This window comes from Hemitrygon akajei, chromosome 31 (genome assembly GCF_048418815.1).
Source record: "Hemitrygon akajei chromosome 31, sHemAka1.3, whole genome shotgun sequence".
NCBI classification, from domain to species: domain Eukaryota; kingdom Metazoa; phylum Chordata; class Chondrichthyes; order Myliobatiformes; family Dasyatidae; genus Hemitrygon; species Hemitrygon akajei.
Window position 1 is genome coordinate 40,444,016 of NC_133154.1, and position 17,659 is coordinate 40,461,674.

General features: G+C 42.1%; 1 protein-coding gene across 7 annotated transcripts in view; it reads right to left on the reverse strand.

Moving 5' to 3' along the window:
• Positions 1-17,659, reverse strand: part of LOC140719268 (BAR/IMD domain-containing adapter protein 2-like 2) — a 161,062-nt gene that overhangs the window by 24,122 nt on the left and 119,281 nt on the right. For all 7 annotated transcript variants that reach the window (XR_012096878.1, XR_012096879.1, XM_073033773.1 and 4 more), the window contains 2 exons: positions 15,751-15,822; positions 9,944-10,169 (listed from right to left, as the gene is read on the reverse strand). Coding sequence is in view for 5 of the 7 variants with exons in the window: in XM_073033773.1 (XP_072889874.1) it covers positions 9,944-10,169; positions 15,751-15,822 (298 nt within the window). In the remaining 2 variants the exon portion in view is untranslated. The remainder of the gene's footprint in view (positions 1-9,943; positions 10,170-15,750; positions 15,823-17,659) is intronic.

Below are 17,659 nucleotides of genomic sequence, written 5' to 3' on the forward strand. Positions count from 1 at the left end.
CTAATCTTATCCAAATCTCTCTTCTTATTCCCATCAGTTCTCTACAACTCAAGAACACAATGGCAATGTATCATGACCAGTTAACCTACCAACCACCACGTCTTGGGGATGTGGGAGCAAACACATGGTCACAGAGTGAACATGTAAACTCCACACAGACAGTACTAGAGGTGATATAACATTTTACAATGGTCTCCAATGTGTGACCCAAATCACTGAATATAATTCAAACTGCAGAGATGAGGAGGTTATCCCATGAGGAGAGCTGAGTCTCCTGACACTAGAGTTCAAGTTTATTGTCATCTGACTGTACATGTATACAAACAAAACAACATTCCTCCAGACCATGGTGCACCCACAAAACATGTACCACCCACATAGCATGCAAACCAAAATATTATACTATAAATAAGCTAATAAAATATAATTCAAAATGCACGTAGTAAAGTGCAGCATAAGTAAACAGTAAACAGCTCACTGTCCTAGTGACAGGACCTTGATGGTGGCAGGGTATTTATTAGTCGCTCAGTCTGGGAAATAAACTGTTACCCAGTCTGACAGTCCTAGTCCTGATGTTTCTGTATCTCCTTCCTGATGGTAGTGGGTCAGAGAGATTGTGGGGTGGGTGGTGGGGATCCTCAACAATGTTTTGGATCCTTCGTCTGTGATGCTTCAGGAAAATGTCACAAATAGCGGGGACGGAGACCCCAGTGACCCTCTCAGTGATTTTCACTGTTGTCTGTAGGGACTTGTGGTCTATTGCCTTGCTGCTTCCATACCACACAATGATGCAGCTAGACAGGACACTCTCAATGGTGCTCCTTGTAGAAAATTGTTAGAATGGGGGTGGGGAGCCTTTCACACCTCAATCTCCTGCTGCACCTTCTTAACTAGTGAAGAGGTGTTGTGGATCCAGGTCAGGTTATCTGTTATATGCACACCAAGGAACTTTGTGCTCTTCACTCTGCACATAAGAGCCATTGATGAGCAATGGAGAGTGGTTGACCTGTGTCCTCCTTAATTCCACAATCAACTCTTTTATCTTGTCCATGTTGACACTCAAGTTGTTGTTCTTGCACCATTTGATAAGTCTCTTTACCTCCTCTCTTTATGCCGACTGATCACTGTTGCTGTTGAGGCCAACCACTGTTCACCATCAGTGAACTTGAAGCAGTTTAAGATGCATCTGGCAGAGCAGTTGTGAATCAGCAGCATGAACAGCAGTGGGCTGAGCACACATTGGAATTCAGAAGATTGAAAAGGGATCTTATGGTAACAAGGTATACAGAAGGTAAAGGCAGGAAAGTTACCTAGCACTCTCTGTAAGGAGTTTGTACATTCTCCCCATGACAATGTGGGTTTCCTCTGAGTGCTCCAGTTTCCTCACACATTACAAAAGGTGTACATTTAGATTTAGGGTTAGTATGTTGTGAGCATGCTACGTTGGTGCCGGAAGCATGGTAACACTTGGGGACTACACCCAGCATGTCCTCGGACTGTGGTGGCCATTGACACAAAAGACACATTTCACATTTTCATGTATGTGTGACAAGCCAATGTTCATCTTTCTCTTTACATGTAGTGACATGATTCAGAGGAGTAGATTTAGGATGGAGACGAAGAGAAACTGTGTTTCCCAGTGAGTAATGAATGAAACTGAATTCTCTGCTCAGGGAAGGAGTAGAGGCTAGCTCTTTGAATATATTTAAGACACAGTTAGACAGATTATGGCATAGCAGGGAATGAAGGGTTATGGAAGAAGGGCAGGTAGATGGAGCTTAGTCCATGGCCATGATCTTATTGAATGGGGAGCAGGCCTAAAGAGCCAGATGGCCGACTCCTGCTCCTATTCCTTAGACCTTTATGTAAATCTGTCCATTTAGCACAATGAAGATTGGCGAAATCCAATGTCTAGGCTTGTGTGAGACTTTGCTTTTGCTTGCCTATGAGTAATGCATTCTAGGAAGGTGGAGGTAACACAGTGAAATAGTGAAGAGATACAGCATGCATCACACACCACAAGAATTCTTCCAGCATGACTCATAATTAGCTAAAAACATACAAACATGTTTCACACTTCAACTCTGCACAGTACTCTGTCTTTCTCTGTAAGCAGAATTGCAGTCAGAGAAGAGGGAGAGATTCTGGCCAAGCATAGAACAGCCATGCACCATATCAGATGAAATTCAATACAGAATGACATACACTATTAACCCTCTCTCACTTCATAATTGCTCCTTGTTCTACTTTTATAATCAGTCACGGGCTCATTGGGACAAGATAGTACCACCACATGGACCATCGATCAAGACCAAACCATGGATCATAGTATTCCCAATTCTGCAGTCTATATACTTAAGGGAATTGTTGCAGCAGGTAGAGGAGGAGGTTCACGAGAATGAAAGGGTTAATGTATAAGGAGTGTTTGGTGCCTCTGGGCCAGTACTCGCTGGAGTTTAGAAAAATGAAGAGAATCTCATTGAAATCTATTGAATATTGAAAGGTCTGGAAAGAGTGGAGTGGATGTGGATGTGGAGTGCTACTTCCTGTAGCAGTAGAGTCTAGAACCAGAGGACACAGTCTCAGAATAGAAGGACATTCCATTAGATCAGAGATGGGGAGAAGTTTCATTAGCCAGAGGGAGGTAAATTGCCACAGACAGCTGTGGAGGTGTCAAGTCATTGGGTATATTTAAAGTGAAGGTTGATAGGTTCTTGATTAGTCAGGGAAGGGCATCAAAGATTACAGAGAGAAGGCAGAAGAATGGGATTAAGACAGAAAAATATATCAGCCATGAAGGAATGCAGAGCAGAATGGAATGAGTTGGATGCGGTCTACTTCTGCTCCTAAGTCTCATGGTCTAATTTGAAAAAAGAACACCAACTTGTGCAGAGTGCGGAGTTTTGAATAACATGTAATTTGGAAAACAAATAGTTGTTGACTTTAACCGCAAAGGAATGTAAGTACGTAAGTAGGGAAACCTTGTACAGGATTTGGATGAGGCCACGAATCCCCCCCCCCCCCCCAAATGTTTTCCTATCTTAATTCTCCTTCCCAGGATGAGACTTAAAGTAAACCAGAGGTGTTCTGATTAAGTGTCTTGGCTCTAAGTGTTGACTGTTTATTCCACTCTGGAGATGCGGCCTGACCTGCTGAGTTCCTCCAGCATTTTCTGTTTGTATCTCATATCCTGGATGGGTGGCCTACAACTCAATGTCATGAACATTTTCCAGTAAGCTGGTGTCTCTCTGTCCTCATGAACTGCCCAGTTCATCCTACACCCATCACCCACACACTGCCCCGTATCCTCTCCCCACATTCCCTTATTTGGTTCCATGTTCCACCTTCCTCTCTATTGATTCCACCATCTGCAGATCTTCGTTGCCTCCACATATCACCTCCCAACCTCTGTTGCCTGTTCCTCTCCTCCCTCCGCCTATCACCCCTCTTCAGCTGGATGCACCCATCACCTGTCCTTCCATCTCTTTATACTGGCTATCTCCTTTCTATCTTTCAGTCCAGATGAAGGGTCTCAACCTGTCAACTGTCCATTTCTCTCCTTAGATGCTTCTTGACCTGTTGAGTGCCTTCAGCTGATGGCTACCAAAGACATTTCTCTTCTCATTACTACCATCAGAGAGGAGGTACAGGGACTTGAAGACTCAAACTCAATGCTTTAGAAACAGTTTCTTCCCCTCCGCCACATTTTTCTCTCTCTTTGCACTACTTATTTAATTTTTTATAGTTCTTCTCTTGACTTACAGTAACATTTTATGTATTGCTTTGTACAGCAAAACAGTGATAATAAGCCTGATTCTGATTCTTTCAGTGTTTGCTTTGGTGCAGGCCAGCTTACCCGACTTCATGCAGGCTTGGTACAGTCACAGATTCACACAGTATGTGCAAAGACTCAGTGGTCCAATACACTGACCCATTTACACAGATCCATTTTATTCTCCCCACATTCTCATCAACCCCGTCCCCTCAGGATTCCAATTCTCCCCTACACACTGGGCTTAATTTATCTATCCTGGGTCCAACAGACTGAGGCAATCAAAGGGAAAGCATTAAAACGGCAATATTTCATTAGAAGTTTGAGGAGACTTGGTGTGTCACCAAAGACACTCACAAATTCCTAGAATTGTACCATGGAAACCATTCTAACTGGTTGCATCGCTGTCTGATATGGAGGGGCCACTCCACAGGATTGGAAAAAGCTGCAGAAAGTTGTAAACTCAGCAGCTCCATCATGGGCACCAGCCTCCCCACCATTGCTATCCGCAATATTTGTTCTGTTTTTTTACTCTTTTTACACTACCTACTTAATTTAATTATATATGTGTGTGTGTGTGTGTGTGTGTGTGTGTGTATATATATTTATATTTATTTATTTATTTATTTATTTATTTATCTTGTTATTTATAGTTTATTATTACAATGTACTGCTGCCACAAAACAACAAATTTTACAACATATGCCAATGGTATTAAACCTGTTTCTGATTTACAATGGACAATCTACCAATGAACTCACACGTCTTTGGGATGTGGGAGGGACAATGTGCAAGATCCACACAGGCACCACATAAGGCCAGTACTGAACCTGGGTCACAGGAGACATGGTACACCAGGTCTACTAGCTCTGAATATGTGTGCCCTATCCTTGAACTTCATAGAATTGAGATTAATTCCTTCAATGGGGGATTTCCAATGAGGAGATTAAACTAAAGGGCTAACCAGATGGGGTTTAAAAGATTTACAGACGATCTCAGCAAAGGGATTACATGGTAGTGTAGCAGTTAACATAACCCTATAATAGCACCAGTGACCTGGGTTCAGTTCCTGCCATTGTGTATTAAGTGTTCGTACATTCTCCCCATGGCCATATGGGTTTCCTCCCTTACAGTTTAGTAGGTTAATTGGTCCATGGATGTAATTGGGCAGCACAGAAGGGCCTGTTACCATGCTGTATCTCTAAATAAAATCAATTAAAAATGTAATGTTCTGCGAGTGAATGCTGTCTAATCAGAAGACCTGGTCTCAGGAAATGGAGTCAGACCTGTTAAGAATGAGATGAGAAGTGATCTCTTTACCCCAAGATTTATGGAGCTATGGAAGCCTGTGGATGGCTGGTCTTTGTAATCACAATGGGCAGGTGGGCATGTGGACAAGGTAGATGATCTAAATGAATGTCAGAAGAGATTCAAATGGCAAGATATCCTGCCTCTATTTCATAATTATCTTTTGAGATCATTTCTAATTCCAGCCAAAGTGAGGAAGAGAAGATTAATTTTATCCTCAATTGGACTGCCCAATCTTTCTTTTTCTTTCCTTTTTTTTCTTTCTCTTTTTTTTGTTTCAGTTTAGTTAGTGGGGGGGTTTTTTCTTTATCAATAAAATTTCAAATCTTTTTTTATGATTGCTATGAGGAGTTGTAGTTTTTTTTTACCATTGTATGTATAACAGCATAATATTTTATCTATTTGATTTTGAAATTATATATTCTCTGTTTTTACTATTGCTGTTTATATGTCTTTTATATTATCTACTTGTTAAACTCCTCTTTTGATTTGTATATTCTTTATTTGAAAATCAATAAAAAAAGATTGAAAAATGAAAAATGAGAAGGTCAAATGGAGAAGATCTCTCCTCCAGAGAAGGACAATAACAGGACTATTTCTTGGACCAAGAGCAGTAGCTCAATATGGGAGATGCTCTGGGGCAAGACTAACTAGAAACCATGCTGAGGAATGATGAACTTGTAGCATGCAAATTTATGGAGTCAAAATGGCATTTTGTTACCTCCGTACCCAACAAGATTCTATTGCTATTAGCCAGATCTGTATTGTTCTCTGATCTCCCCCAGTTTTGGCCTTTTGTGCAGTGTCAGATTTATTTTATGGTGGCCCTGGTAACGGTCAAGCTCTGTATTCCCCTAGAAACTTCTTCCTCTCCAGCCCTTCTCTTCCCTCAAGCCCACTATTTCATCAATTTCACCATGATTTTGTTGTTCTCTCTTGAGGTGACTCAGTGCCAAACGTTAGACCATAAGACATAGTGGCAGAATTAGGCCATTCAGGCCATCGAGTCTGCTCCACCATTCTATCATGGCTAATTTACAATACCTCTCAACCCCATTCAGCACAGTAGCATAGTGGTTAGCACAATGCTTTACAGTACCAGCGACCCAGGTTCAGTTCCCACCATTGTCAGTAAGGGGTTTATATGTGCTCCCTATGACCGCTTGGGTTTTCTCTAGGTGCTCCGGTTTCCTCCCACATTCCAAAAATGTATTGGTTGGTAGATTAGTTGGTCATTGTACATTGTCGCATGATTAGGCTAGGTTTAAGTCAGGATCACTGGACAGTGTGGCTTCAAGGGCCAGAAGGGCCTATTCTGCATTGTATCTCAATAAATAATAAGTAAATAAATTCCCCTGTCTTCTCCCCATAACCTTTGTACTCATCAAGAACCTATCAAAATCTGTTTTAAATATACCCAACGACTTGGCCTCTACAGCCACCTATACCAATGAATTCCACTGATTCACCACCCTTTGGCTAAAGAAATTCCTCCTCATCTCTGTTCTGAAGGGACATGCTTTCATTCTAAGGTTATCTTCTGGTCCTAGACTCCCCCACTATAAGAAGCATCATCTCTACATCCACTCAATAATCAATAGGTTTCAATGAAATACCCCTTCATTCTTAACCCTTTCATTTCTGGGACAATTCTCATGAACCTATGGATACTCTCCAATGCCTGTGTATCCTTTCTTTGAATACAGATCCCAAGACTGCTCGTAATAGTCCAAGTGAGGTCTGACTAATGCTGTATGAAGCCTCAGCATTACAGCCTTGCTTTTATGTTATCTGATAATATTTGTGCAATTCTGCATTGGGATACTTTGACTAGAATAAAGCCAATAGTAATTGTTAGTGTTGGGATACAGTTAAAATAATGGACACACAACCTCCATAAAGATAGAATGTTTCTGCACTGGATTTGGGAAATACAACATGAGCTATGGAGTGGGAGAGGGTTAAATACCCGAGATACGGGGTAAAAGCCAGGCTATCTTACGGACTCCATATACTTAGCAGAACGAGCAGCTCCCCTGAAGCCACCAGAAATCTGGTTGTGAAGTTGTATCCAGGAGAATCGAAGCAAATTTGGTCTGCTGATGAGGGGAGATGAAACCATGTCACAAGCATACAGTCACAGGGTGTCAGGAGGACTGGGCCACTTCAGAGATCCAGCAGTAGAGGACGAACTTAAAAACACAGGCTAGCCAGTCCCACACAGTTTCCAGTGCTCCTTATGTTAGAAAGGATACATTTAAACTGAAGGCAGTTCGCAAGGGATCATTAGGCTAATAAAACACACACTGGAGGAACTCATCAGGTCAGGCAGCATCTATGGAGAGGAATAATGTAGATTGGGAGTAGGGCACTGCCAAGTACCTTTGCTCAGCCTGAAACAGGGAGGATTTCCCACTGACCAACCATTTTAATTTCACTCCCTGTTCCCATACTGACTTATCGGTCCATGGCCTCCTCTACTGCCACAATGAGGCCTCTCTCAGGTTGGAGGAGCAACACCTGATATTCCATTTGGGTAGCCTCCAACCTGATGACATGAACATCCATTTTCTCTAAATTCCGGTAACTTTTCCCCCTTCCTCAAACTAGGAATATGTTACAATTTAAAGGAGTGATCACATAGAACTAAGGTGAACAGAAACTTCTCACAGAGGGGCAATGGATCTCTGGAATTGTCTCTCTAGAGGGCCAGGGGTATTAAAAGCAGAAATTAACAGGCCAGGCAACATCTATGGAAAAGAGTAAACAGTCGATGTTTCAGGATGAGAACCTTCATCAGGACAGGTTCAATCTGTTAGGAAGGTGACAGTAACTCAAATAACCAAGTGTTATAATACTGATGTGCAGAAGAGCATTTCTGAATGCACAACATATCGAACCTTGAAGTGGATGGGCTACAGCAACAGAAAACCATGGAAGTGGCCACTTTATTAGGAATATAAGATGTATAAGACGATGAGAGGCATTGATCATGTGGATAGTCAGAGGTTTTTTCCCCAGGGCTGAAATGGCTAACATGACAGGGCACAGTTTTAAGGTGCTTGGAAGCAGGTACAGAGGAGATGTCAGGGGTCAGTTTTCTTACACAGAGGGTGGTGAGTGTGTAGAATGGGCTAGTGATGGTGGTGGAGGCGAATACAATAGCGTTTTTAAGAAGTCTATTTACCATATAACCATATAATTACAGCACAGAAACAGGCCATCTCAGCCTTTCTAGTCCGTGCCGAACGCTTACTCTCACCTAGTCCCACTGACCTGCACTGAGCCCATAACCCTCCATTCCTTTCCTGTCCATATACCTATCCAATTTGTTTTAAATGACAGTATCAAACCTGCCTCTATCACTTCTACTGGAAGCTCGTTTTACACAGCTACCACTCTCTGTGTAAAGAAGTTCCCCCTCGTGTTACCACTAAACTTTTGCCCCTTAACTCTCAACTCATGTCTTCTTGTTTGAATCTCCCCTACTCTCAATGGAAAAAGCCTATCCACATCAACTCTATCTTTCCACCTCATAATTTTAAATACCACTATCAAGTCCCCCCTCAACCTTCTATCTCCAAAGAATAAAGACCTAACTTGTTCAACCTTTCCCTGAAACCCAGGTAACAATCTAGTAAATCGTCTCTGTACTCTATTTTGTTGATATCTTTCTTATAATTCGGTGATCAGAACTGTACACAATACTCCAAATTTGGCCTCACCAATGCCTTGTACAATTTTAACATTACATCCCAACTCCTATACTCAATGCTCTGATTTATAAAGGCCAGCATACCAAAAGCTTTCTTCACCACCCTATCCACATGAGATTCCACCTTCAGGGAACTACGCACCATTATTCTTAGATCACTCTGTTCTACTGCATTCCTCAATGCCCTACCATTTACCATGTATGTCCTATTCTGATTATTCCTACCAAAATGTAGCACCTCACACTTATCAGCATTAAACTCCATCTGCCATCTTTTAGCCCACTCTTCTAACTGGCCTAAATCTCTCTGCAAGCTTTGAAAACCTACTTAATTATCCACAACACCACCTATCTTAGTATCATCTGCATACTTACTAATCCAATTTACCAGGCCATCATCCAGATCATTAATGTATATGACAAACAACATTGGACCCAGTACAGATCCCTCAGGCACACTAGTAGTCACTGGCCTTCAACCTGACAAACAGTTATCTACCACTACTCTCTGGCATCTCCCATCCAGCCACTGTTGAATCCATTTTACTACTTCAATATTAATACTAACAATTGAACCTTCCTAACTAACCTTCCGTGTGGAACCTTGTCAAAAGCCTTACTGGTCCATATAGACAACATCTACTGCTTTACCCTTGTCAACTTTCCTAGTAACTTCATCAAAAAATTCAATAAGATTTGTCAAACATGACTTTCCACGTACAAATCCATGTTGACTGTTTCTAATCAGACCTTGTCTATCCAGATAATTATATATACCATCTCTAAGAATACTTTCCATTAATTTACCCACCACTGACGTCAAACTCACAGGCCAATAATTGCTAGGTTTACTCTTAGAACCCTTTATAAACAATGGAACCACATGAGCAATATGTCAATCCTCCGGCACCATCCCTGCTTCTAATGACAAATGACATTAACCTACCATAGGTTAGGTAATTTCTAAAGTAAGTATATATGGGCCAAAGGGCCTATATTATGCTGTAGGTTTTTTATGTTCTCTGTTCTATATATAATAGGCATGAAATAAAGTGAGTGCATGTTACATTAAGGGGAACAGTGTCTCAGACAGCAGGTTCATACCATTGTTTCAAGGAGCATACAGACTTCTTCTCCAGCATACTCACTCTGCTTTGGCCACCATCTGACACGGCCAGGCTGACTGTGCTGTTCCGCCGGCTCCTTTGGTTTGGTGGAGCCGGGCTCTGACTCCGGGATGTATGGTGGGGCAGAGGCGGTGGGACAGGGACCTTGCTTGCAGCCAAACTGCTGTAGTCTACCGGGGGTAACATGTACTGCTCCCTGGGCTCCAGCAGATTCTCAACACTTCGACTGCTCCTCAAGGGAAATGGCCTGCAGAATGGAGAGAACGTAAGGAAGAAGGCACAGTACAGCACCCCAAACTACCTGTGTTCACTTTCATGTCCAATAAAAGGAAACATGGCACAAAATTACACCTGATGGAATTCTTTAAGGAGATTACAAGTATGATAGATAAAAGGGATGCAGTGTATGTTGTATATTTGGATTTTCAGAAGGCCTTTGACAAGGTGCCATGCATCAGGCTGCTTACCAAGTTAAGAGTCCATGGCTTTACAGGAAAGCTACTGGCATGGTTCGAGCATTGGCTGATTGGTAGGAGGCAGCGAGTGGGAATAGAAGGCTCCTTTTCTGGTTGGCTGCCAGTGACTAGTGGTGTTCTGCAGGAGTCAGTTTTGGAACTGCTTCTTTTTATGCTGTATGTAAATGATTTAGATGATGGAATAGATAGCTTTGTTGCCAAGTTTGCAGATGATACGAAGACTGGTGGAGGGGCAGGTAGTATTGAGGAAACAGGTAGGATGTAGAAGGACTTGGACAGATTAGGAGAACAGGCAAGAGAGTGGCAAATGAAATACAATGGTGGAAAATGAATGATCATCCACTTTGGTAGTAGAAATAAATGTGCAGACAATTTTATAAATAGGGAGAAAATCCAAAAATCTGAGATGCAAAGGGACTTGGAAGTCCTTGTGCAGAAGACCCTAAAGGTTAACTTGCAGGTAGAGTTGGTGGTGAGGAAGGCAAATGCAATGTTAGCATTCATTTCAAGAGGTTGAGAATACAAGAGCAGGGATGTGATGCTGAGGCTCTATAAGGCATTGATGAGGCTTCACCTTGAGTATTGTGAACAGTATTGGGCTCTTCATATAAGAAAAGATGTGCTGGCATTAGAGAGGATTCAGAGGAGGTTCACAAGGATGATTCCAGGAACGAAAGGGTTATCATGCGAGGAATGTTTGATAGCTCTGGGTCTGTACTCGCAGGAATTTAGAAGGATGGGGGGGGGGGCATCTCATTGAAACGTTCAAATGTTGAAATGCCTAGACATGGTAGAAGTGGAAACAATGTTTCCCATGGTGGGGGAGTTTAGGACAAGAGGGCACAGCCTCAGAATAGAGGGGCATCCATTTAAAACAAAGATGCAGAGAAATTTCTTTAGCCAGAGGGTGGTGAATTTGTGGAATTTATTACCACAGGCAGCTGTGCAGGTCAGATCATTGAGTGTATTTAAAGCAGAGCTTGATTACTTTTTGATTGGACACGGCATCAAAGGTTATGGGGAGAAGGCCAGGGAGTGTGGCTGAGGAAGGGAAAAAAATTGAATAGCGGAGCAGACTCGATAGGCCAAATGGCCTAATTTTGCTTCTATGTCTTATGGTCTAAAATGATCCCAAAAACTAAGATCCCAATAACTAGGAGACATAGCCTCAAGATTAGAGGGAATAGATTTATACTGGAGATTTGTTTTTCCCAGAGAGTAGTGAATCTGTGGCATTCTCTGCCCAGGGAAGCAGTAGAGTACCTCACTGAATATAGTTAAATCTTAGCAGGGGAATTAAGGATTATGAGGAAAAGGCCGGTAGGTGGACATGAGTCCAAGACCAGATCAGCCATGATTGTATTGTATGGTGGTGCAGGCTCGATGGGCCAGATGGCCTACTCCAGCTTATGTAGAATCAATGATTTCATATCAATGAGGTCATTTTGTTTAGCTCACAGTATGAGTCATACAGCATGAGTGGCCTAACTCGACCATGCTAGCTACCTAAGCTAGTCCCTTCTACCTGCATTTACCCCATGTTCCTCTAAACCTTTCCTAGCTATGTATCTGTCTAATTTCTTTTTAAGTGTTTTTATTATTCTTGCCTCAACCACTTCTTCTGACAGCTGAGTCCATATACCAGCGCACTGTGTGAAAAATGGGCCCTTTTCTTCCCCTTTAAAATTTTCCTCTCTCACTTTAAACCCACGCCTCTAGTTTTATACTCCCCTAACCTGTGACCTTTCCTTTCATGCTAACTCTGTATTAAGATAGCAGAAGGTTGAGAAGTAAAACATGATGGTTAGTGCAAGTCAAAAACTGCAAAGAAGGTGCAGTGCTGTTTAAGAAATGCAGACCACTAATACAAGCTGTGGTGTTGTTTGGAAGGAGACCGGCAGACTATCCGATCTACTTGTCTGCATTTGGCCCATATCCCTCGATCCACAAATATCTACTAAACATTGTCAACACATACAAACAAGCTGGATGAACTCAGCAGGTCGGGCAGCATCTGTTGAAATAAGCAGTCAACATTTTGGGCTGAAACCCTTCGTCAGGACTGTAGAAGGAGGGGGCAAGTGCCCCATAAAGAAGGTGGGGGGAGGGTGGAAAACCAATCAGAGGAAAGATCAAGGGGTGGGGGAGGGGAAGCAGGGAGGGGATAGGCGAAGAAGGAATCTAAGGGGATAGCACTATGGGTGGTAGAAGAAGGCAGAATCATGAGAGGGGTGATAGGCAGCTAGAAGAGGAGACAGAGTGAAAGTGGGATGGGGGAAGGGAGAGGGAGGGAATTACCAGAAGTTGGAGAATTTGATGTTCATACCAAGGGGCTGGAGACTACCCAGACGGTATATGAGGTGTTGCTTCTCCAGCCTAAGTTTGGCCTCATCATGGCAGTAGAGGAGGCCAAGTACGGACATATCTGAATGGGAATGTGAAGCAGAGTTGAAGTGAAGCAGAGTTGAGTGAAGCAGAGTTGAAGTACTAAACATTGTATCTACCTTTTCCACAGGAAGCTCATTCTGTACATACAGTATGCCCCCCCCCCCCATATCCTCTGTGTGAAAAACCTACCAATTAGCTCCCTGTTAAATCTTTCTCCTCTCACCTTAAATCCATGTCTCCCCTGCTCTGGGATAAATCTGTGACATTCATCTTATAAATGTCCCTGATGATTTTGTATAAAGCTGCGCCTCCTATGCTAGAGGGCGAACCATCCCAACCTGTCCAGTCTCTCCTTATAATTCAAGCCATCCATTTTGGGCAACATCCTTCTGAATGCTTTCCAGTTAATGGCGACTGGAAATACACACAGTACTCCGAGTGTGGTCTCACCAAACTTTTTGCAGTGGGTTGAGCAGCATCTGTAGGAGGAAAGGAACTCTCAAAGTTTCAGGATAAAACCCTGAAACATCGACAGCTGCTTCCCCCAACACATTCTGCTCGACACACTGAATTCAGTCAAAGTCAGTTAATTTATTATCAAAGCACATGTAGGTTACCATATATAACCCTGAGATTCGCTTTCTTGCCATTCGTTACAGAAAAATAGAAAAATACAATAGAATTTATGAGCAAAGTGACAAAGAAACAATTTGCAAAAGAAAACAAGTTGTGCAAGCAAAACGGAATGAACAAATGAATTATATACATAAATAACACTGAGAACATGAGATGTAGAGCCCTTGACCTTTGTGGAATAAGTTCAGGGTTGAGGTGAGTGAAGTTATCCACACTGGTTCAGGAGCCTGATGGTTGAAGGGTCTTAGCTGTTTCTGAACCTGGTGATGCAGAGCCTAAGCTTCCTGTGCTTCCTAACCCGATGGCAGAAATGGGAAGAGAGCTTGGCCTGGGTGGTCAGGGCTCACTGATGATGAAATTCCTCCAGCAGACTGTTAGGTGCTCCGATTGCAGTCTCTTATATCTCCCACCACTGTTTTGTTCCGTGGTATCAATTCAACTTAGTGAATGTATTGTATTAGCCAAGATACTGACCAAAGTACTCAGCTTTGAACTAGTGACAATCGAGCCCACAGATTCACCTATGAGAACAGCAAGGCCTTGGTGCAATGTTCCCTTCAAGGGACTGCACCTTTGCAGCATCCCAAATTAGCATTCTGTGCTAACTGAATCCAGAATAGAATAATCTTCTCACCAGAGACTATCCTAACTGGTTGTGTCACAGCCTGGTCTGGAAAAACCAATGCTGTTGGCCCAGGAACAGAAAAATCAACAGAAAATGGTGGATATAGCCCAGTCCATCACAGGAAGAGCCCTTCCCATTACATCACAGCTCTTAAACCCAATCCCATTGTTGATGAAGGCCAACACACCATACGCATTCTTAACAACACTGTCAACCTGCACAGCAGCTTTGAATGTCCTATGGACACAGACCCCAAGATCTCTCTGGTCCTCCACATTGCCAAGTGTCTTAACATAAATACTATATTCTGTCTTCAAATTTGATCTACTAAAATGAACCACTTCACATTTATCTGGGTTGAACTTCATCTGCTACTTCTCAGCAGAGTTCTGCATTCTATCCATGTCCTGCTGTAACCTCTGACAACCCTCCAGACTATCCACAACACCCCCAATTTTTGTGTCATCAGCAAACTTACTAACCCACCACTCTGCTTCTTTATCCAGGTCATTTATAAAAATCACAAAGAGGAGGAGTCCCAGAACAGATCATTGTGGAACACCACTAGTCATCGAGTTCCATGCAGAATATGAACCATCTACAACCACTCTTTGCCATCTGTGGGCAAGCCAATTCTGCATCCACAAAGCAAGGTCTCCTTGGATCCCATGCCTCCTTACTTTCTGAATGAGCCTTGCATGGGGAACCTTATCAAATGCCTTAATGAAATCCATACACACTACATCCACTTCTCTACCTCATTAATATATTTTGTTACATCCTCAAAGAATTCAATCAGGTTTGTAAGGCAAGACCTATCCTTGACAAAGCCATGATGACTATCCCCAGTCAGATTATGTCTCTCCAAATACTCATAAACCCTGCCTCTCAGGACTTTCTTCAACAACTTGCCCACCACTGAAGTAAAATTCACTGGTCTATAATTTCCTGGGTTATCTCTACTCCCTTTCCTGAACAACAGAACAACATTTGCAACCCTCCAATCCTCCAGTACATCTTCTGTCCCTATTGATGATGCAAAGATAATCACCAGAGGCAATGATGATCTATCATCGAGTCTCACTACCCAGGCTATGCTCTCTTCTCATTGCTGCAATCAGGCAGGAGGTACAGGAGCCCAGGTCCCCAATACCACCAGGTTTAAGAACAGTTTTCATCCTACAACCTTCAGGCTCCTGAGCCTGCGTGGACAACCTCAAATCTGAACTGATTCCATAACCTATAGACTCATTCTCAAGAACTCTACAATTCATGTTCTCAGTATTATTTATTCATTTATTTGCACAATTTGTCTTCTTTGCAGACTTTATAGTTGTTTGTCAGTCTTTAGTTATGTACAGTTTTCATAAATTCTATTGCATTTCTCTGTTTTCCTCTAAATGCCTGCAAGAAAACAAATCTCAGGTTTGTATATGGAGACATCTATGTACTTTGATAACAAATACACTTTAACCTTAACTTTGACTTTTGAACTTGAATAAGCAGTTGGATACCTACATGAGTACAAACAAGTAGTGTGAAGCAGACAAAATACATCTCACGTACAAAGTATTAATCAGTGAGTATCTGCACTCCACTGATGTAACCATTAGACTGATGGCAGTAAACCTCAAACACGAGTACACTCGAACCAATATCCAACCTCACGTCCCCCTGCCCGCAATACCCAGTAAAATGTTTACCTGAGTGTTGTCTCATGTGACCGAATCTTTCCTTGAAAAGGCTGTACAAACGAGAGCGGGAACCAGCCCTGTCTGTGGGAACAAAGTTGAAGAGTCACAGTCTGATGAAGCAGAAATTAGAAGCATCTTTGCTGACTTTATTTCAAGCTCAGAAGGTTCAGTTCAATTTTATTTGCTGCTTTAACCATATTCCATTCCAGATGGATGTTACTGGTTAAATTCAAATAGTTTGAATTGCTTAGCTTGTTCGTGTGGTGTGTTGGTTAGCACAATGCTTTACAATACCAACAAGCCAGCACTGCCAGCAAAGAGTTTGTATGTTCTCTTTGTGACTGCATGGATTTGCTCCGGGTGCTCTGGTTTCCCCACACACAGTCCAACAACAAACCAGTTGGTAGGTTAATTGGTGATTGTAAATTATCCCATGATTAGGCTTAGGGTTAAATCGGAAGATTGCTGGGCCATGTGCTCATTCTGCACTGCATCCCAATAAATAAACTATACTTACGCAGAAGTTGCAATGCCGATGTTTATGATGTATGTAGAAAAATAATGCATTAAGCAAACATCAAGTGGTGCTGAAATTAAAGGGAAGTGTTTGCGTGGGGGACTGAGGCTTGGCATGTCAAACCATTCACTCAAGGGAGAGGATAACATTCAAACCATACAAGGGCAGAGTGGATGTGGTGACCATGTTTCCAAGAGCAGGAGGGTCTAGGATCAGAGGACACAGCTTCAGAATAGAAGAAAATCCTTTTAGAATAGAGATAACGAGGAATTTCTTTGGAGTGGTGAATCTGTGGAATTCATTGATACAGATGGCTGTGGAGGCCAAGTCATTGGGTATATTTAAAGTAAAGGTTGAAGGGTTCTTGATTTGTAAGGGTGTCAAAGATTACAGGAAGAAGGAAGGAGAATGGGGTTAAAAACTGAAAATAAATCAGCCATTAATGAATGAAAGAGTAGATTTGAATGGTCCTAAGCCTAATTCTGCTTCGATGTCTTACACTATCCTACAATGTCCTGTAAAACACTTAGCAATAGGTTCTTTGTATTGAGTGCCACAGGACTATTGAATGGTTCCCTTGTATGATAAAATAGATGCTTGACTTCACGATCTACTTTGTTATGATCATGTACTTTATTATTGACCTGCACTGCACTTTCGCTGTAGATGTTACACTATATTCTGCATTGTTGCTTTAACTCATTATACCTCAATGCACTGGGTAGTGAATTGATCTGTATGAACAATATGTAAGACAAGCTTTTCACTGTATCTCTGTACAAGTGACAATAATAAGCTAATACCAAGAAACAAATACCTAGTTCAAAATAGATTCCGCCTTCTCCATTTGACATTCAATGGCATTATCGTCATTTGAGTTCCTCCTTCCCGACATCCCAGGAATCACTACAAACCACAGACCTAACCAGGCCAGAAACATGACTATCATGAAGAATGAAGGACTAGGAATCTGGCACAAAGTGACTCACAAAGTCTTTCCACCATTGATGAAACACATGCCAGGAGATTGTTGGACGACTCCCCGTGTGGCTGGATGAGTGCTGTACTAACAACACTCAGGAAGATCAGTGAAATTTAGGACACTATCAGGGTTCGCAGAATGCAGTATTACAGACGGACCTGGGAATACAAATCCATAAATCCGTAATTCTTGAAAGTGGCGTCATAGGTAGATAGGTTCAGCATATTGGCCTTTGTAAATCAGGGCACAGAGTACAGGAGTTGGGATGTTACATTGAAGTTGTCTAAGACGTTGGTGAGACTAATTCTGATGTATTGTGTGCAGTTCTGGTAACCTGTCTATAGGAAAGATTTCAATAAGTTTGAAAGAGTGCAGAGAAAATTTACAAGGATGTTGCCAGGACTTGAGGACTTTAGTTA